This window comes from Balaenoptera musculus, chromosome 5 (genome assembly GCF_009873245.2).
Source record: "Balaenoptera musculus isolate JJ_BM4_2016_0621 chromosome 5, mBalMus1.pri.v3, whole genome shotgun sequence".
Classification (NCBI taxonomy): domain Eukaryota; kingdom Metazoa; phylum Chordata; class Mammalia; order Artiodactyla; family Balaenopteridae; genus Balaenoptera; species Balaenoptera musculus.
The window spans coordinates 110,725,862-110,747,996 of record NC_045789.1 but is presented as its reverse complement, the minus strand read 5'-3'; the positions used below and the strand labels follow the sequence as shown (position 1 = coordinate 110,747,996).

Sequence of the window (22,135 nt, the reverse complement as noted above, 5' to 3'; positions counted from 1 at the left end):
TATGTGAAAAGCTTTATTCCCTGCCTGTCATTTGATAGGGCTATCCAGAATATTAGTTCTCTCCTCCTCAACACTCCCCTTCTGAATGCTGGTATCCAGCCTATTTTTTTTTCTTTTTGTAATAGTGTTATTGATACATAATTCACATACCTTATAACTCACTCATTTAAAGTGTACAATTCAATGGTTTTTGGTATATTCACAGAGTTATATAACTATCACTACAGTCACTAGAACATTTCCGTCATCCCCCAAAAGAAACCCCATACCTTTTAGCTCTCACCCTGACACCTATGCTTCCCAGCACTAGGTAACCACCAGTCTAATTCTGTCTCTGTATATTAGCCTGTTGTGGATATTTTATATAGATAGAATCATATAACATGAGATCTTTTGTGACTGGAGTCTAACACTCAGCATAATATTTCCAAGATTCATCCATGTTATAGCATGTATCAGTACTTCATTCTTTTTTCTGAATGAATAATATTCCATTGAAGGAAATACCATATTTTGTTTATCTGTTCACCAGTTAATGGACATTTGTGTTGTTTCCACTTTGGAGCTATTATGAATAATGCTGCTATGAACATTCGTGTACAAGGTTTTCTTTGAACACTTTTTTTCACGTCTCTTGGGTATATACTCAATAACAGTGGAATTGCTCTATCAAACCAGACTACTGTTTTAAAAATCCATCCTCCACAACGCTTTCTTGACTCTATAATTGTTCAAAATTGCAAAACTTATATTACTCTGTAGCGGACAAATTCCTCAGAAGCTCCTCATTATATAAAGAATAAGATACAAATTGCTTAAAATCAAAATGACCCACAGGATCCTTTAAGATTTGGCTTCTGCATTTCTCCAAAGAAGACATACAGATGACCAAGAGGCACATGAAAAAATGCTCAACATTGCTAATTATTAGAGAAATGCAAATCAAAACTGCAATGAGATATCACCTCACACCAGTCAGAATGGCCATCATCAAGTCTACAAACAATAAATGCTGGAGAGGGTGTGGAAAAAAGGGAACCCTCCTACACCGTTGGTGGGAATGTAAATTGGTACAGACACTATGGAGAACAGTAGGGAGGTTCCTGAAAAAACTAAACATAGAGCTACCATATGATCCAGCAATACCACTACTGGGCATATATCCAGAGAAAACCATAATTCAAAAAGATACATGCACCCCAATGTTCATAGCAGCACTGATAAAGTAGCCAAGACATGGAAGCAACCTAAATGTCCATCAACAGAGGAATGGATAAAGAAGATGAGGTACATATATACAATGGAGTATTACTCAGCCATAAAAAGGAATGAAGTAATGCCACTTGTAGCAACATGGATGGACCTAGAGATTGTCATACTGTGTGAAGTCAGACAGAGAACGACAAATATCATATGAGATCACTTACATGCGGAATCTAAAAAATGTTACAAATGAACCTATTTACAAAACAGAAACATATGTAGAAAAAAACTTATGGTTACCAAGGGGGAAGGTGGGGAAGGAATAAATTGGGAGATTGGGATTGACACATACACACTACTATATATAAAATAGATAACTAATAAGGACCTACTGTGTAGCACAGGGACCTCTACCCAATACTCTGTAATGACCTGTATGGTAAAAGAATCTAAAAAAGTGGATATATGTACATGTATAACTGATTCACTTTGCTGTGCACCTGCAACTAACACAACATTGTAAATCAACTCTACTCCAATAAAGATTTAAAAAAAATAAAAGCACTAAACTAACAAAGATGAAAAAGAAAAACAAACAACAACAACAACAACAAAAGATTTGTCTTCTGGCCAGCTTTCTAGTTTATCTCCCAACATTCTGCCTCCTGCACCCAAGGTTTAAGGGAAACTGAAATTCTCCAAGCATGGGCAAAAACTTCAGCCAGACTTGGAATTGCGTGCCTGCTTCTGCCTCTCATCATTTTATCTAAACCTTGGGGTCCTTAACTATATTATAAAACCTGCACTGCCGAGTTGTTAATAAGGTTAAAGGAGGTACAGTATATAAAGGGTCTGGTACATTGTCTATCTTCAGTAGTTGGTTTTCTATTATTATCATTATCATGGTCATCACCATCATCATCATCGTGTTTCCATGTCTTTGCAAGTGCTTTTCTTTCCAACTAGAAATTGGAATGCCTTCTTACCTTTTCTGCAAAATGCATTCCTTCAAGTCTCAGCCCAAGTGTCACCTACTCTACACCAGAGAGTTACTGCTTTTATTTTTCTTTATTTACCAAACATGTATGTGCTGCTCACTGTGTTCCTGGTCTCTTTCACAAATCCTCTTTAACAGTCCCATGAAGTAGGTACTGTTATTCTTTTTTTTTTTTTTTTAGATGAGAACATTGAGGCACAGAGAGATAAATAATTTGCCCAGATCACCCAGGTAGAAAGGGACAAACGCAGAGTCTGCTGGCAGGCAGACCTTATGAGAGGTATCCTCCAACCAGTTTTTTTTTTAGTTTTGTTTTTTTTTTCTTTAATAATGTTATATTGCTTTACAATAAAACTGTGGGGGGTTTGCTTTTCTTTTTTTAAAGAACGTAATGTTTGTGGAGCTCATGAATCTAAATACACCAAGTGGCCCTGGAGGTCATGAAAGTTGACAGGGTGGCAGTTGCTCTCCCAGATCATAGCTAAAGCTCAGTTTACTGTTCTCTTGGAGGAAACTTTGCTAAGTCACGAGCACCAGTGATTTCCAGTATGAGGCTTTCCCTGTTTCTAAATGAACAGGCTCTGAGAACAAATACCTTTGCACAAGCCACTCAACCTCTCCAGACCCAGTATTTCCCCATTTCTAGCACGGAAGTGGCTTGCCTGGCTTGTCTTCTACACCTCTATTGTTCTACAGGGACTTGAGGGAAGGTCATAATGTGATTATCATGCCTGTTATTTTCCCAGGCGCTGTGCTAGTCACATTACATAGATTATCCATTAAGCCGTTTAGTGTATTTAATCCTCATTTTCAGAGAAGGAAATACAGGTAAGAGAGAGAATTGTGCAGCCCCATGATTGACAGGGTCCACATGGAATTAAGGGGTTTCCCAAAGTGTAATAGGGAAGAATCTTTGTATCCTATTACAAATAAATCACGAAAGGGATGTTGCCTATAAACTTAAATTATACATAATGGCCCTGGGAACCCTGCCTCCCAGGTAATAAGGGTGAGATTATAAGATGGAGATGGGAATAAGATTTAAAATGTGTGTTATATTAAGCTAAAAACTTGCTACAAGGGCAAGTCCCAGATTTGCCCCCAAGTTTTCTAACAGTGAAGATCTAATTCACATTATTCTTTATAATAAATCAATTACCTAAGATGACACAATTATTAATACTGAGATGAGACAGAATACTCTTCATAGTTTCCTTATAATCAAAATATTTGAGGCTTTTTTGTTTTTGTTTTTGTTCCTTTAGGTTATTTGCTCTGGAACAGGCTGAAAAGATAGTCTTTAGGAGTTTAATCAGTATTCACTGTTTTAGCCCAAGTTATAAGGTGGTAAAGACCCTCCTAAACCTTATATGACAGTAAGGCTCAGCCATGGTCTACTGTCCTGCCACATGCCTCTGACAGGTGAGATTTGGATCATGGTGGGAAAGGGACTCACTGAGACTCAGGCCTTTTTTGAGGCCTCCTTTATAGTTTGGACCAGTATTTATCAGAGGGATAGTAGGAGAGGGTCTGGGTATTTCTTTGTAATTCAAAGAAGTATATTCATCATTATATATTTCCATGCATCTCCTCTTTTCTACTAACACAGATAATGAGTAAATGCAATTTCCTAACAGCAAGTTCATTAATACATACATACATACATATATATACAGAGAGAGAGAGAGAGAGGAGAATCTTAATAATAATGTTAAAGTAGCCCTAGGCTTACCTTAGCCTGCAGGTTGCCCAACTGTCCTCCAGGGGCACTTTGATCTTAATAGCAATAATGAGAAATTGCTTTCATTATCCAATAATGTTCTTTAGGTTTTCATTTATATCTCAAATACATCTTTGTATTACCAGATAATTCTGTGTGTTGAACGTATACAGGGGAAGTTTATCAGAATACATCTGAATAAAGAAAGCACAAGAGAGGTAGGAGCCCATTGCCTCCTTGATCTCCTTTCCCAGACATGCTCCAAGGGCCAAGAAAAACTCATTCCCTGGACCTTAATTGCCCTTTGCTACTCCCAAAGTAAAAAGTCTTGGCTCACAAACTCAAAGGGTTTCAGGCAGAAACTCTCTGCAGCGTGGAAGGCACATGCTCACAGTGTTGTAAAAACCCCAGAGTTAAACTAGACTTTTGAACACCTATCACATTCCCTTATTACATTTTCTTAAATCAAATTTCTTCCTCTGAACTGCTGTGCTCACTGCTCATTTAATTGAACTTTTGTAGGTATCTATTTTGGAATGTGAGTTTATTTGTGCGTCTCTTATTTACATACAATTTTGATATCTTTTATATTTCCTTCAATCCCTTACAAGATTAATAAGGTGTGTTGGTCACTAGGATGAGATCTTTTAGGACAGGTCTACTTGGGATGGGGTTTGAGGTGGCTCAGACCCACCCCAAACTTTGGGGGCAAGGGAAGAAGATACTTTGGAACTCTGGTGGGGCACCATGATGTAGGGAGATTGAGGATGCCACCCTAGGCACCTACCGAGCATCTCTGGAGGGCAGTGGGTGGCAGAGGCAGGTGAGTGCCCAGCTCAGCCTGTTGCTACCAGTGCTTAGGGGAGGCCTCTGCCCTGCCAGGGTCTTTAAGGAGACTCTGGGCCCCAACTTCCCGTTCCAACCAAAAACCCTGTGAGGAGGTGAAGAGCCACCTTGGTTCTGTCAGAACAGTTAAAGGTTCCTTGGCCTCTTTGGTTTTAAATAAATTTGTGTCTTTGAGAAAAAAATTTATAATTTTCAGAGAGGCCTAAAGTGAAAATGAAAAAAAAGAGAAAAAGAAAGTGAAAATGATCAGGAACTGAATATTGATTTTTCTCTCTGGCAATTTGTGGATGAGTTTTGTGTTGTTTTGTTTTTTGGGTTTTTTTCCAATGTTAAGAACCCAAAAAAGCATTTCTCTCTTACAAATCAGTATGGTTTCCAACTTTTGGAAACTCTCTCCAGTTAGGTTAGCAAAGCTTACTCGGGAACAAAAATCAGATGTGGTCCCTGTATTGCCAACCTCTGTAAGCAGGGCCAGAGTAAAACTGCAGCTTACGACTGTATTCAGAGAGGTGTAGTCCCTTTCCACTGTGCCCTTTGCCCAGACCTAATGCCAGCTTGGTGGCATCAAAGAAGGTACATGAAGAAATTATGACTTGGATTCCTGCATCTCTAAAGGGATCAACTGAATCAGAGTTCAAGGAAAAACAGGTTCACCTACTTGAGGTTTGTCTTCCAGTTAGAAATCTCTAGGTCTGTTGAAAACAGAGAGATAGAACTCAGGGGTGATATGGTTTTTTTGTAGTCATTTGTTACAGCAGCCCTATGAAACTAAGGCAGTCAGGAAATGATTGTCTCTCCCCTTAAGATTTATAATCTCCTACAAGGTAGAGCATGGCTAAGGGCTTAAGAGCTGTGGTAACAAGCGCTTCAAGAGTTTAGGAGGTGAGAGAGCAAGAGATCTTATTTGTGAATAGGTAAAGCCTCAAGTAGGGAGTAGCCTGTGAATATCCAAAGGATGGACTGAATTTGACAGGGAGAAATGGGGGGATGGGGAGAGAAGGGTATTCCAAGCAGAGGGAATGATGGGACAAAAGGAGCCAAAACTTAAGGTGTTCAGAGGATGTGAAATGGTTCAGCTTGGCTAAACTCACCTATGGAATAGAGGTCTAGAAAATTAGATTAGTGTTAGACAGGCCCAGAAACAATGAGTGTATTTTAACATATGCCTGTACCAGAGAAATTTTGAGCTGGTATCATCCAGCCCGGTACTGTTATTTTATATATAGAAAAGGAAATGAAAGGATCGACATACTTTCCCCAAGATCCAATAGCCAGGTCTGGAATAGAGTCAGGACAAAACTCCAGATCTTTTGTTTAGCAGTCATTCATCTTTGCAATAAATTTCTGTCTTTCAAATGTTCCTTACTTTCTGACCTAATTTTGAAATTTTTACTACTAAATATCAATTAACTGTTACTTTTTGAGCCCCAGTTATTTATATTCAGTGTTAACTACCTACCTGGTTATGGGTTAGAGACACACACAGTAAATCTTTTCATAAAAATTCCTAGTGGTGTTGCTGGACACCCTCCCAACATTCCCCCCCATCTTTCCTAACTTTCTATAGCCCCTCTGCAAGAAAAGAAGATCTAAGCAAATAGCCAGGTCTTAGTGTATGTTTTGTAATGTAAGATAAATATAGAAAAATCACCATTTAAAGTATTTTATTTCTAATAGAAAAATAACCCATTATCTCACGACTCAGCTATCTCCTGTTGACTTTCTTTTTTTTAAAGGCCATACAGCTTTAAAAAAAAAAAAAATTATTATTTATTTATTTTGGCTGCGCCAGGTCTTCGTTGCGGCACACGGGATCTTAGTTGCTTGCGGCATGCAGACTCTTAGTTGCGGCATGCATGTGGGATCTAGTTCCCTGACCAGGGATCAAACCCAGGCCCCCTGCATTGGAAGCGCATAGTCCTACCCACTGGACCGCCAGGGAAGTCCTCTCTTGACTTTTTTTTTAATGAAATACAATATATCATAAAATTCAAATACTGTGGAAAAATAAACGATAGGAGCTCTCTTTAGTTTGCTTCCAGGTCTTTCCCCAAATATGTACATCACCAACAAATTGTCTTTCCCCACCCCCCCAAAAAAGTGTACATTTGTAAATGTTTTTCTTAATGTATCGTTATACAAAATATCCTGTGCCTTGTTTTTTAGTTTTCCTTAAAAATATTTCTGGAAGCTCTTTGGGTATTGCAACCTACAGAACCATTTCTTTTTAAAAGGCTTTATAATATTCCATTATAAGAGTTTGCCATCATTTAGTTAATATTAGCCATCATTTAGTTAGCCCCCTATTATTTCCAGTGTTTTCTTATTACAATCAGTGCTGAACAACATCTTATACATATATCTAAAATGTCTTTGTGAGTGTATCCACAGAGTAAGTTCCTAGTAGTGGAATTACTAGGATTTATCCTGCTATTCCATTTAATATTTTCCCCACCCCACTGCAGTTAGAATCAAATCCAATTATCTTGATTTAGCAGTCAGCCAAGACCTAACCCCTGCATGCCTCTCCAACCTGTCAGTCACTCCTTCCTTATGACCTGGAGACACACCAGCCTTTTGTCTTCGGTCCTGCAAACTCATTTCTTACTTTAGGGCATTTGTACTTGCTCTTGCTTCTTGTAACACTCTGCAAAAGGTAACTGACTCTTTGTCACTGTGGTTTCAAGTATTGATCTAAAACAAATAGACTGGTGGTTATTACTCCAGTAAAGATGGGTTTATCCAGGATCAACAGAGAATTGCAATTCCTGGTGTGCAGCCATGACAAACCACATGCAAGTCATCGCAGAAAAAGAGAAGGAAAACACTCTGATAGAGGGGAAAAGGAAGTGGGTAGGGCAGTAGTAAACAAAGAGTCCATGGCTTTTCATTGATTGAGTAGTAGCCGGGAAAAAAGAGAAGTCTTTCTTCTTCCTATTGGGCTCTGCTGTGGTCCCTGGTCAGGAGAGCTCCCCCTTCTGGTCTCCTGACTATTTAATTGAGGTTTCTGTGTATTAATTTTTTACACAACACATAGTCACCTTCTCAGTGAAGCCTTCGGGGGTTTACATGAGCACTGCCATCTCTTCAGATGATGCTATTTAATTTTAATCTTAGGACGTCACCTTATATGAAATTATTTTGTCTTCTCCTCTGGAAGGTGAGCTCCAGAAGAGCAGGAGTCCTGTCTCTCTTCTTCCCCTGACTCCCACGAGCTCAGAAGATCACAGGCTCATGGAATCTCTAGTAAATAAATGGTCAAAGGATAAGTGTATTTAAAATGATTAAATAGGCTGACAAATTGCTTTCCAGGTGAAGTCACTAGCTTTCACTACCACTGACAGTGCGTGTTCTGAACACCCTCAACAGCACGTAGTACTAGCAAGAATCTACCATTTTTGGCAATTGTCCACTTTAAAGTTCAAGAAATAGGGACTTACCTTCCATTTTAAAGTAATTTTTCTTCAGACACTGTTAAGAACAAATCAGATATTTGCTTTTAACATAACCCCAACTCCATCTTCAGAAAATAAACAGGTAATAACAGACATTATTTGAATAAGAAACATAGTAAGTAAATGAGAATTTCTCATACCAGTTTAAAATTGATATGATGCCTGAGTACTGAGAATAGTACTCAGTTTAAAAATGGAATCCTTTAAGGCAAAAGTAGGACTTATCCTTGCAATATATAGCAAAACATTTGCTGGATTTTCTCACATTTGATTCCTTTCTCACTTCCCTCCCTTCTTTCACTTACTTAATCACTTAACTTTACAAATATTTATTGATTACTCACAGGTCCAGGTACTGTGCTAAAATCCTTATCTCTCATCAGGTCACACCCACCTTCCACCTAAAGCCTGCCAAGTCTTTTGGTCTAGGCTTTACCTTCAAATTCACTCAGACTTGTACTGCGGAAGTCTCTAGAATGACACCCTTAAATGGAGAGTTGAGGAAAGTCTGTACATGGAATGTTTGGGAGCATCAACTTATAAATTAATTTGCTGATTATATATATATGTATATATATATACATACATATATATACGCTATATATATAGTTGTACTGGATTTTTAAAACTCTTTAACTTTTTATTATACCCTCCTCATTTACAGAGATGTTTCTCGCAGTTCCCACTTTTCAGTGGTTCCAGGAACCTGACTTTAAATGAAAATATCCTGTCTTTGGACTGCCTTGGAGGTGGGGAGGTACAGAGAGAGAAAGAGAATTTTCTTCCTGGCCCTAATGTCCACCTAATTTTTAAAGCATAGGTTCCTTATTATGTTTTAAGCTTACAATTACATGCATAGATTATATTATCAGATGCCTCCATGTCTCATTTCATTTTTCCTAACTTGTGAGGAATGAGTGGAGGAGGGATGGACAGAGTAAAAAATACTTTTCCCTCTGAGAAAAGAAAGATGGGTGTATATGGAAGCAGAGGTTAAAACACTGCTGTGAGACTGGGGGATCAGTAGAGGTCAACATTACATTTAGCCCTCTCCTCAAACGTGATTCTGTTGCATCTACCACCGTACAATAAATAAAGCGAATTTCTCACGCATACAAATAGTTTTTGCATTGGACCAGTTGGTCCAGTTCTCCCAACTGCTAACTTCCTTCCCCCCTTTGTCTCAGTTCATTAACTTTACCCTTTCCCTTACCCAAACCCTCCACCTAACCTCCCTCCCTCTTCTGGCTACTAGTCACTCTCGACTTTACGCCACCCTCGTCCTCAGCATCCCCAGCCAGCAGCTGATTGGGGAGCTCTGCGGGCCGGGCCCCAGGTTAAAGTAAGTCAAAGCCAGAGCTCGGAGGTGAGTGACCTGGAGGGTGCGGCGGGGGCCAAGAGGTAGGAAGTGCGTTCCTTTCACGTGGGATTTCAGCGCAAATTTGTCTGTAGTTCTTGCGAGAGAGCTGGCAGGTTTTACTATTTATCACCTACTCGCCAAGCTCGCCTTGGGGCTGCACTCGGTTCTCGGAAACTTCATTCAAAAGCCAGGCTAGGCGGCCCACGAGGTCGGGACTGGGGGGTTGTGAATGACCTCGAGGCCACTTCCTCCCTCTCCGAGCCCGTCCTCTACTCCCCTGGTCACCTTCACGGAAACAAAACTGCCCCCCAGGGCTAGAGAGGTCTCTCTTTCTCTCAGTCTCCCTCGCAAAGGGTTAATTTGTCAGATCGCACGAGGGGGAGGAGATTTCCCCGTAGACAAGTAAAAAGGGTGATGGACAAACGTGCGGGCACTAAGACCGCAAGGCATTCGTTTCCTCCTACTGTGGATGCGGACGCCCGGAGGAGGAGAGTCCCAGAGCGAGGAGCTGGGAGCGGAGGCACAGGCAATGCTCAACCCCGACCGTAGCTGAGAGAGGCTGGGGGAGACCGATTGCCGGAGACCGAGCGGCGAGGGGAAGACCTAGGGGGGTGGGTGGGGGAAGCAGACAGGCGAGCACTCGAAATCAAGCGCTTTACAGATTATTTTATTTTGCGTAGAGAACACGTAGCGACTCCGAAGATCAGCCCCAATGAACATGTCAGTGTTGACTTTACAAGAATATGAATTCGAAAAGCAGTTCAACGAGAATGAAGCCATCCAATGGATGCAGGAAAACTGGTAGGTGATGCTTTCGCGCGATACTGTCCCCGGGAGCCCTGCGCGTCTTCCCGGTGTGCCTTAATGTCGGTACTCCCTTTCTGGGGCGTGAATCGAGCGAGGAACCGCGACCAGCAGTGAGCGGATCGCTGAGTTCCCGGGTCTCCCGGGTGCAGGAGACATTGGGGCTGCATGAAGCGCGTGAGTCTGTGGGTGCCCCTGGGTGAACCGTGGCTACACATGCATCTTTAACATAGATTATATAACATAGACCATATATGTGTACATAGAGTAGATGTCTGTGCTACAGGGAAGGCGGGAGAGATGCCACAGTCCCTACCTGTGCTACTCCTTGTTTTCCTCTAGATTTGGGTTTTCTTGCTTGGCCTCCTGCAAGCAGAGTGTGAAAGGCAGTGGAGGGAGGACCCAGTCGCCTGCTCCCTTTAACCCTCTCCGGCCCGCCGTCCTCAGCTCTCTGGTTCTCGCCCTCTCCCCATCCTTCCTGCCCTTCCTTTCTCCTTGCAGCTCTGCTACTTCACTGTCTTCCTCTTTGCTGCTCCCCGGCCGGATTCCTCCTTTCCTGGACCCCTTTCCCCACGCGGATCCCTTTCCGGTTTCATAAAGAGACGGAGGCGGGGAGTGGGGGAGGAGGGGACAATGAAAACAGTAATAAAAATGAATGAACCCGAGCGAGTGGAGCCACGCCATTATTAAGTTTGTTTTACGGAAACGCCTTTTGGACACACTCAATTCTAATTCAGTGGGAAGCTGCTGACTGGAGTTGAGACACGGATTAAAAATCTCTGGGTCCGCAGAGTCCTTCGGGGCTCTTCCCCAGACAAACTTCTAATCCGGGAAAGCATCTTTCTTGTTCACTGTGTCCCTCCGCCAGTCCTTTTGAAAATCCCTGTGTGGGGAGCGATCCTGTGTCACCTTGCAATATTTAACAGGGGGAGGGTGTGTGTGCTCATCTCGCTTCTTCCCTGTAGATCGAGCTGCTGTGGCAGACATTCTCTTACTCCTCTTAACCCCAGGTCTGGCGATCAGTAAAGAGCAAGCCGGCGCACCCCCAAGCTGGGCAGCGGCTGGCAGCCTCCCAGGTGCTGAATGAGAGGGTCCGGCCGAGGGGGCTCCCTCCTGGGATCTGGGGGATCCCGCCCGCCGCGTGCGCGAGCGCGTGCCCCCGGCGCCCTCACGACCTGCCTTCCCTCCCCCATCTCATCAATGGGAAACCAGAGACGCCGGCGCGCCGGGGGGCCGGGGCGGGGGAGCGGTGCAATAGGGGGTGCCGTGCACCGGAACCGGGGGACGGGGGTTCAACGTCTTTTTCTCCGGCCCCCAGGAGTCGCGACTAGTCTCGGGAGGTTCGGCCGCCGCTCCCGCCTCCTCCCTCCCGGCCGGCCCGCCCGGGACCGGCGGGCCATTTGCGGCCGCAGCCCGGCCGGGCCCGCCCCCTGCGCCGTGCGTGCCGACTGGGCCCGGCCTGTTGGGGCGGGCGCGACCGGCCCGGCGCGCGGCCCTGCGCGCTCACACTCGCTGCGGCGTGGCTGGGGGCTTCCGAGGGCGCGGGGGCCGGAGGGCCGCTGCCGGAAGCCAGGAGGGGAACGCGATCCGCTCGGGAAGCCGGGAAGTGCGGCGGCACACGGGGCGTGGGGCCGGGGCGCCCCCTGGGCCGCCGAGGCCGAAAGCGCCGAGGGTGGGTCCGGAAGACGGCTGTGCACCGGGAGGCTCGATCCAGTAGGAGTTTAGGCATTTAAGGCCTCGGCGCTTCGGGAGGCCAAGCCCCCTAGGGCGCCACCAAGGGAACCTTCTCCAGCGGCATTTCCTCCTCCCGTGAAGGGAGTGGCGCTGAAGGCAGGGTGGGGGCGGTGGCCCGGGGTGGCGGGCGGCACGGCGAGCCAGCCGAAGGCTCTGGTCTTCTCTGCAGCTGTTTGTCGCGCGTTCGCTTGCCACACAGCTCAGCCCATCTTCCTCCCCCGTTGGCCCTGCACGCTCTGTGGTTTCTAACGTCTGCCCCGTCTCCAGCTTGCTGCACCCTTGTTGAACCTGCGTCTGAAGCCGGCCTCCTCTCGCGCCGGCAGCTCGGGTTCACTGGGGGCCAGTGCCCCTCCGCGGTGGATACTGTCTCTTACTCACTTGTTGCCTTTTCTCTGAGGCCACTGTCTGTGGCTCCTCCACCTCCAGGTACCATTTCCCGCCTCTTTTCTCCGCTCGCTCAACAAGTACACTCTGAACCGGACAGGGCCTAGGCCTCTGGGGACTGAAAATGGCAAAAGTGAGCCAATTAATCTTCGCTTGTTGGGCTCCTGCCACTCTTTCCTCCTAGCTCTTTATCTGTACCTTTCATCTGGCAATGTCTTTCCTGGCTTTTCTTCATATGCCTAAATATCTGCATGTGTGTCTGTGCCTCCTATTAGACCATCATCTCTTCAGGGCATTGGTTCTTGTCTCATTCCAATCTTGATTATGCGGAGCACCTCGAAGAGTGCATTGTACATGGCAGATGCTGGGGAAAAGGGTTGTGTAGTGGGTTAAAATGATGATGGGTGTCCGTTTTATTGCCAGCACTACCTGTTAATACTCGAAGCTTAACATACTTGGCCTCCCCTTGCGTTTTGAATACTATGTCATAGTCACACACTAGGGTTTCCCCTTCCTGACTTTTTCTCTCTTTGACCTTAAGTGTCTTGCTTTCTTCTTTTATCCCAGGGTGTATGCATTTCTCCCAATATCCTTGGGTCCCAGTTTTATAAGCCTCCCCCCAAAACCTCAACAGCCAAAAAGTCTTGAACCAGGTGTATAAGAAAATGAAGATTTCCTTTTCATTTCCCTTGTTAACAGGAGAAGGAACTCCATAACCATGGCTTACACCCTCCTGGGGGCAGGGGAAGTTTAGGAAACACAAGGTCTTACGTTTCCCAGACTCATTAACTAAAAATGACTTGAATAGCTTCTGGAGGAAAAACACAATGTTGTGAAGTTTCTACTCTATTTTTTGACAAAACACTTTCAGTGGTCCTTAAAAATCCCTTAGACATAGCCTCAATTTAGAGGCTATGTCAAAACTAAGTTTAGAGAATTATAACTTCTCTCTCAAAAATAAGTTACACTTACTGTCTTTTGAAGAATTGTGAGGAAGGCCAGGAGTGCTGTTTTGTCAGTATGCTGTATGAACTACCTTTTGAATATTGTTTGAAGGCCTTTATTAAACTTATCCTATAATCCACATTCATTACCTTATTACATATTAGTGTAAGGGGACCCATTTTTGGAGTGGTGTTTTTATAAACTAAAGGGTTCAACTGAGGGAAGTTTATCAAGTTAATTGCTGCTTAAACAATGATTAACCCTGTATTCATTGTTCTAGACAAGGGATAAATACTATAGACTGTTTTAGTCTTCTAGCAGGTGGTTTCACATGTAATAGATTAGAAAAGCTATGGAAATGCAAAGTAATAAATGTTATGCCTTGGAGAATCATCCTGAGCCACATCTTGAAACTATATGTCAAGTTAAAAATATCCTGGGTAATATTATCTGGTAAATGAAAGTGTTTTGCATGAGGTAGAGGAAAATGCCTGCTTTTAGCTCAACAGCATTTTTGAGTTCTGATTTTACACAGAAAAGCCCTTGTGATTTTATGGCATTGAAAATAGAGGCATTTTGTTCTTTTATGAGATGTCTGGCCTTTACCTGTTATTTTCACGAATAGCTGACTTAATTTATAAGGGCTGCCATCAAGAGAGCAAAACCGCCTAGTGATTGGTAAGGTGACATAAAATTCATTGAGTGAGAAGGGCAGCTGGGCTCTGCCTTCTCTTTCAGCAGCCTGTCAGGCCTGTGCTAGCAGCGGTGGATGCTAGTTGCTCCAGTTGTAATTGTCTGGCCAATGATGATTATCTTCTGATGTCGGCTGACACGGTGTCCACCAATAGGAAAGCAGGAGGCCTGTGCTGACTGCTGTAACATTATGTATGTGAGGTGACGTCATCACAGGGCTTGTCTAGAACCTCACGAAACCCTCCCCCGCTCCCCTCTGGCATCCTCCACATCCAGCTTTGTATATTTTTCTGACTTTCTCCCCTCCACCCGTGGTAATGGTTATAAGGGTTTTATTGTTTTTATATTTTGAGTTCTGTATTTCGGGTCTATAAGATAGTGTAGGAATTTTTAGAAGTAAATACTGTCTGGCTAAGGAAACTTTATCCACAATTTGGTTTTTACTAAGGGAAAATAGTAAAAGAAACACTATTTATCAGTAAAAGGAATTGTACATCTTTGTGTTCCTTCTTATATGTGAGGTTTGGAAAGTAACATGTACGATTTCAGTATGAAAAAACATAAAAGTATTATAAGCCTGTGTTAGATTTTTACTCAAAATATAGCATCATAATGTCTATCAAACTTTAGAATGCAGGCTGTTGTTCTTCCTGTAGTGACAGTTGCTTTGCATTGATCTTTAAAATCCTCCTTGTGACCTGTTGTATGCTTTTGTAAGAAAAGTGTCTGGAAAACAGTACAATCTGTGGTCATGAGACAGAAAAGGCCACAGTGTCTCATTTAATCAATGACACTACAGCAAATACAAATTTGGTCAGCTGTCTAGGAAACTACTGTGTCCACATTGTACATAGTGTGTTGCTTGCCACTTATTTTGGAGAATCACAGTTCATATTAGCCTTAAGATTGAAAATCCTAAGTATGAGGAACTTAACATTTCATTCAATAAACTTTAGAAAGCACTGAGATGTTGCCTAATATGTACTAGGTTAAGAATGAGAACACTGAGAAAAAGTATACAGAGGAAAATTGGAATCTGTTATGATCCTAGAAAATAATAAAATGTTGTGAAGGAACTTTAATCTGAACTTTTATGTAGCTTTAAAAAAACGATGTATATTCATGCAGTCTTTGATTTTTTTTTTTAGGATTTCCAGGGATAATGCAAAATTATTTTATGATTATCCATCTCTATATTTGCATTAGTAATAAATATTATGCGTATGGTGGTAAAATGTTTACATAGGCCTTTTGTTAAATTGGAAGTTAAATTTTGTGGTCTAAAGAAGGCTCCTTGGTGCTTTTAATGTTAGATGATAATAATTCTAAAAGTGTCAGGATCACATTGGAATTTAACTCCAAAGTCAGTCCACTCCAGATCTAAGAGTTGTTTTGCATATTTCCTTCTAGGGAGAATCTATCTAGTCAGCGGGAAAGTTTTGAGAAGGATGGAGACTTAAAAATACTTAGGAGAGCATAAAATAACCGTCTAGCCTGTCTTAAGCCAACAAAATAAAATGAAGTAGTACAGCAAATCAAAAATTCATCTTTGGTTCAATGATCTGGATATTTCAGTTCCAATATTTTCTGAGATGAGTTATCTAAAAATTGTTGCCATGATTCACTTAATTTTTCATGTCTGGATACAGGTGAGCTGAGCTGGCTTTATTAACAGGAATCAGACAACAGTCCACACAATTTGCCTTTGCTCTGTACCTTTATTCTTAGCTTCAAATCTGTCTGCTCCACTTACTTTCCACTTATCTTTGTTAGAAGAGCACAGGCATTTATCTGGGAAAGTTTACCTTAGAAAAGTTACCTATACCACAGATATTATTCCTATTGATAACCTAAGGAAATCTGAATGAAACTATAACATGGCCTTATTAAAAGCTTTATTGGAAATAAAGCTTTACTGAAAATATAACAAGGCTTCATTGAAAGCTCATAACTTCATTCCTTTATTTGTATTCTAATTGTGTGTGTATTCAGGCAGGTACAGATTCGTAAAGTTGGCATAGTTACTCAGAGAATTTTATAATAACAGCATCCTTAATTATATTTGACTTGCAATAATTTTATTTTAGAGGTAGATTAATCCTTTTAAAAAAAAAGATTGCCCTAGAGTCAAGAATGGATTTGTAATTTTAAGTTCATTGAGCAAAAATCATCCCAAAGCACAGATCCTGGTAAGTCATCTAAGTTCAAGCTTATGATTTTATCATGATTCATTTCTGTACTGAGAACTCATGATTTTTAGTTTCAAGGTTATTTTTCTTAGTATATTGGAATGACAGGTATTTTTAGGAACCCTTTTGTTTAGTCATTCACCCACTATGAACTTTCTAAAATTTAACTTTAAGCCTGTCTGCCCAAAATAATGTACAAATGAAAAAGATTTACACTTATCTTTGCTGAGATAAATAATTAGACATGCTGATTTAGAAGCAGCTTTGCTGGACAGATACTCATACAGTTTTCTAATGAGTTAATTCTCTTTCTTTTGGGATTTCATATTTTAGTTTTTTTCTTTCTAAAGCTTTTTTTGGGTTTCTAATTGTAATATGATAAGGAAAATATCATTGATATAATGTATTTTGGGGAGGGGGACCCCTACTGTTTTTAACCAAATCTGTGATCACATATTTTAAAGTATAATATATATATAATATAGTATATATATATGTATATATATTATATAACTTCATTTTCTTAAAGATAAATTTCAGATGTTTTAGCTCAACCCTTAATTTTATTTTTTAAATTAGTTTATTTATTTTTGGCTGTGTTGTGTCTTCGTTGCTGTGCGTGGGCTTTCTCTAGTTAAGGCGAGCGGGGGCTACTCTTTGTTGCGGTGTGCGGGCTTCTCATTGCAGTGGCTTCTCTTGTTGCGGAGCACAGGCCCTAGAGCACGCGGGCTTCAGTAGTTGTGGCGCGTGGGCTCTGGAGCACAGGCTCAGTAGTTGTGGTGCACGAGCTTAGTTGCTCTGCAGCATGTGGGATCTTCCCGGACCAGGGATCGAACCCATGTCTCCTGCATTGGCAGGCGAATTCCTAACCACTGTGCCACCAGGGAAGTCCCTCAACCCTTAATTTTTTTAACACCCATCCTGGGACTTTTTTGTTTTGTTTTGTTTTTTTAATGATCCTTTGAATTCTGAGGCTGAATTTTTTTTTAAAATAAATTTATTTATTTATATTTTTGACTGCGTTGGGTCTTCATTGCTGCACACAGGCTTTCTCTAGTTGCGGCCAGCGGGGGCTACTCTTCACTGCAGTGTGCGGGCTTCTCATTGTGGTGGCTTCTGTTGTTGCAGAGCATGGGCTCTAGGCACACGGGCTTCAGTAGTTGTGGCGCGCACGGGCTCAGTAGTTGTGGCTCGCGGGCTCTAGAGCACAGGCTCGGTAGTTGTGGCACATGGGCTTAGTTGCTCTGCAGCATGTGGGATCTTCCTGGACCAGGGATCGAACCCGTGTCCCCTGCATTGGCAGGTGGATTCTTAACCACTGCACCACCAGGGAAGTCCCGAGGCTGAATTTTTGAATTGATTGTTTGTTAACACTTAATGGGCAGTACACAAGATCATTCTTTGAAGAAGACTGACAAGATGAATGAAATGCATGTTTATCATTTATCTTTGTTAGGAGAGTATAGACATTTGCTTAGAAAAGTTTGTTTATATATGTACACACAAACATGTGTATATACATAAATATGTTAAAGTGACTTTTTTAAAAAATGAAAACAGATACCCCATTAAAGACCATTTTGTGTGTGTTTCCTGCTATTAGAAAAGCATCTTCCTTGGAATTCCTTGGTGATCCAGCGGTTAGGACTCGGCACTTTCACTGCTGTGGGCCTGGGTTCAGTCCCTGGTTGGGGAACTAAGATCCCACAAGACACACAGTGTGGCAAAAAAAAAAAAAAAGCCTCTTCCTGAGCCAAATGTACTTTTCTAAAAATACATCCTAATTTGACTATTTTGTCAATTTTTTTAACTAGTTAAATAATACTATTTTAGTAAGTGTCTTAAAACTGCAAAATTTGAACATTTAGTACTTAGATTTACCCCAATTATTAATAATTTTTTAAAAAATCTTCAGTATGGGTAATAGTAGGTGAAACCCTCAAGTTTTCCTGTCTTTTAGGCCCAATTGCCTGTCTCCTTCTATTTATAAAGGTGGTGTTAATACAATGTAAAAGTTTTTAAGATGCTAGGCCCACTCCAACTGGGGTAATTGACTTTTTCAGGTGAAGTGGGTTCAGTGGAATTGAACTCTTTGAAGTTGAGAATTTCATGATCTTGTTTCAGGAGGCTCAATGGGGAAAAAAATAAAAAGGCCTGATGAAAAGGTTTAATCCTGAAGCTTTTGTTTTTAATGTGTGAGACTTCTCTTGAAGTCTAAGGGTGCCTTAAGCATTTAAAAGCTGGTCTAGCAGTGGTTATCATTACAATAAGAGGGTACGAAGCTCAATAAAAAGTTATTCTAAATATCAAGTTTGCAGTTTCCTCTCAATTTTATGACTTTTTGACATAGATTTAATTTCAAGATCTTAGAAAGGAAGGTAGATTTTCTTCATTCTGGAGTAATGATACTAATAGTTGATACATAGTTGTTTACTGATTGCAGGCATTCTTTTAAAGTGTTTTATATATGTTAACGGTTAAATCCTCCCAGCCACCCTTTGATGTATTATCTTTTTGATTTTACACAATAGGAAATGAGGCACAGTATGGTTAAACAAGTTGGAATTTGTATGTAGGGACAAAAAAAGGAGAAATGGGCTCCAGCCTTGACTAAGGCTTGGTCACCCAGGCCCCTAGCATCCCCCTATTCGTATGAGAATAAGTATTCAATCAATAAAATAATGCACTTGGAAACTTGGCAGTACTGTAAACATGGAAGGTCCCTGTGGTTTTAGTCTAGTATCTCACAGTGTCTATATTCTGTTTTTCGCTAAGTGGATCCTGAACACTTAAGGCAAGAATAACTACAAAAAGCACTATTAATGTTATAATGAGCATCGTACTGTGCAGATATAAATACTTTAATCATTAAGAATTATTATAAGTATTACTATCAATACTTTTACAATTGTAGAGAGCCATGTCACCTTTAATAATGCTTCTATCATAAAATATTCCAATTTTATCTCAAACAAACCATGACATACAGGTTTGGAACACGTCTTACAAAGCATACTTTGTCTGCTTCTCTACGCTGTGAGCACTGCCCACTCAGCTTGGTTCTAAACCCTAGGAGCTTCTGTTTCCACCTGGTACTGCCTATAGCCAGGCTTTCCTTCAGGCAGGTTTTAGTAGCTACTGGTAAATAGCCAACACCTGTTGACAGGGGGAAATAAATAAATAAATAAATAAATAAAATTAAATCTATATATTCCCCCCCCCACACACACACACGCATATGGGTTGGAGACGTCCTTATTCTTAAAGGTCAGCTCCTACAGTGTGAAGGATTAAAGAGAACATTGTTTTGTTTATTAGTTTTAAATCCTTTTCCTGATTTTAAAGTAAATATTTACTATAGAAAAAAAGAAATGAAAACATTAAAAAATATGCAGGAAAAAACACACCTTTAATTCTTATCCAGAGGCAACCAGTGTTATTTTGCCACATTTCCTTCAGCTTTATTTCCAAGATTTTTATATACTTTAGATCATTCAGTGGATGTCGACGACAGGTTGAGTTCTCTTATTATGTGCCAGGGACTGCACTGGGCACTTTCATTCGCCTACTGTCTCATTACAACTTTATATGTTGCTTTGTTTCCTCTTTACATTATAAATGTTCTTCATGTCACTAAAACCTCTCCATAAGTATAATTTTCAGTGGCTACTTCATATTGTATTCTTTGGTCTTAATTTAGATAACCACTCCCTTCCATGTTAGGTTGAACATGTTAAGTTTCTAATATTTTGCTATTAGAAATAGTCCTCTGGACATTGTTGGAGGAGGTCATCAAGAGGACTTTGGCCCCCAGTTGACCTGAGAGCCAGACCTGGGCGATTCAGTCTCCTCACCCCCTCCCCTGCCCTTGGAATATAAGTTTTGCCCACCATTGCCACAGCCAGAGCCATTTCAGTGATGCAGCCTTGAGAGGGTAATGTGTTGTTGAGACCGGCTGGGTGGTATATGCAGGGCTGAACCTCCTTAAGGACAGCATATAAACTCTTACTTCCGGCGGGCGGGTGCAAAGATTTACTTGTCTTGCGGCCACCCAAGACAAGCCTCATTAGGAAGTCCGCTTGCTTGTTACCTGCCACCTACCAATCTGGAGTGGCTGCCTTTTTCTTTGGTCTCGTCCTGCCTTCCAGTCAGTGTAAGGGGACCAGTTTCAAATCTTACCTGGGTACTCCTGGGGATACAAACCAACAGCTGTCCTTCTAGGCCTGGAGGTGGCACTGCAGTGGGCAGCTCGCACCCCTCTTTGTGATGAGAGCACACGTAAAGTTTGCTGTGCTATTAGAGGTGTTTTATAACTAACCTATTATTAATAATGCTTAACTCATATGTGGCCTGACCCACCGGGCCCCTATCAACTGTAGAGTGATTCCCCTTTAAGACCTAGTGTTGTAGATACTTGGAATTTGTGGTTTTAACACTAGCAGTTTTTTGTTTTTTTTTTTAATTTTAATTAATTAATTAATTCATTTATTTATGGCTGTGTTGGGTCTTCGTTTCTGTGCGAGGGCTTTCTCTAGTTGCGGCAAGCGGGGGCCACTCTTCATCGCGGTGCTCGGGCCTCTCACTATCGCGGCCTTTCTTTTTGGGAGCATTGGCTCCAGACGTGCAGGCTCAGTAGTTGTGGCTCACGGGCCTAGTTGCTCCGCAGCATGTGGGATCTTCCCACACCAGAGCTCGAACCCGTGTCCCCTGCATTGGCAGGCAGATTCTCAACCACTGCGCCACCAGGGAAGCTCGATGACATAACATTTTCATCCATGGTTTCATTGATTGGTAGCTCCAAAAAGCAGTCTACATTCCACCTCGATACATTTAAAAGACTTAGCTGTACTCATCCTACATTGTTTCTGGTTGTTCTGAACTGAGACTATCTCAACATTCAGAAGGTAGAGTCTAGTCAACAGGAAAAAAAAAATGAAGATTATCATTCTGCCTCACATCATTGTTCATTTTTACTTTGCTTTTGGGGTGAGAAGGAGAGACACGGGTAGGCTGTCAAGTGTCTTAAACTATCTTTTCTTGACTGCGGAGAAGGTCATAGCTGATAGCATTTCTGTGTGTGTTGTGGTCATTAGGACTAGTCTCCAAATTGGGCAAAGCAACTCCTTACTTATTCTTGACTTGGTCATCCACTGTCAGAACCTGAGGACTTCCTCAAGAAGCTCAAGAAGTAGAAGCTCATTCTACTTGGGGTGTCTCTGATTATTTGAAGACTGTTCTACATATTGACCTGAAAGTTATGACTCTCCATGGGTCGTCCATTAGTACTTAGTCCTGACTCTAGCTGTAATTTGTTCTCACTTCTGCATGAGTGTCTTGTATGCATTTGAAAATGACTACTATCTCCACTCTAGGCTTTCGTTTTTAGAATATCATCTGCAGTTCACTGGTAATCCACATGGATACTTCTGAAAAATAAAAAAGTAGAACTCCTATACGTTTGAATAATTAAATATTACCTACTAGGAAACTCCTGAGAAATGTATGGACGCTTACTAAAATTTGGCACTTCTACGTTAAAATGAGCAAGTCTGTATTAGAAAGTACAGTGAGGGAGGGGGGAGTCCTAATTTAGTATTCTACTAAAAAGTCCACAACATGGTGCTTTGGGACAATACAAAGCTCCTATTGTATGGGATATTCTGGAAATTTTAAGAACTCTCTGTTAGCCCTGAACCAGTGGGGTTGTCTTGAGTTGTAGTTGGTTTTCATTTACTGTTCCTGCATTCATACTTGCAGAAATACTTTTTTGGAACCTGTATTTTGTGATGGCTGATATTGTTTGTG

At 41.6% G+C, this 22,135-nt stretch overlaps 1 protein-coding gene across 3 annotated transcripts in view; it reads left to right on the top strand.

Moving 5' to 3' along the window:
• Positions 1-9,513: 9,513 nt before the first annotated feature.
• The window catches only part of ELOVL6 (ELOVL fatty acid elongase 6), a 132,168-nt gene continuing 119,546 nt past the window's right edge, over positions 9,514-22,135 (top strand). The window contains exons 1-2 of one of the 3 annotated variants that reach the window (XM_036852891.1): positions 9,514-9,587; positions 10,262-10,382. In XM_036852891.1, the coding sequence (XP_036708786.1) occupies positions 10,294-10,382 (89 nt within the window). In that variant the 5' untranslated portion in view covers positions 9,514-9,587; positions 10,262-10,293. Of the gene's footprint in view, positions 9,588-9,881; positions 9,904-10,003; positions 10,108-10,261; positions 10,383-22,135 lie in introns of those variants that run through there. The other 2 variants (XM_036852892.1, XM_036852890.1) reach the window with 2 other exon arrangements.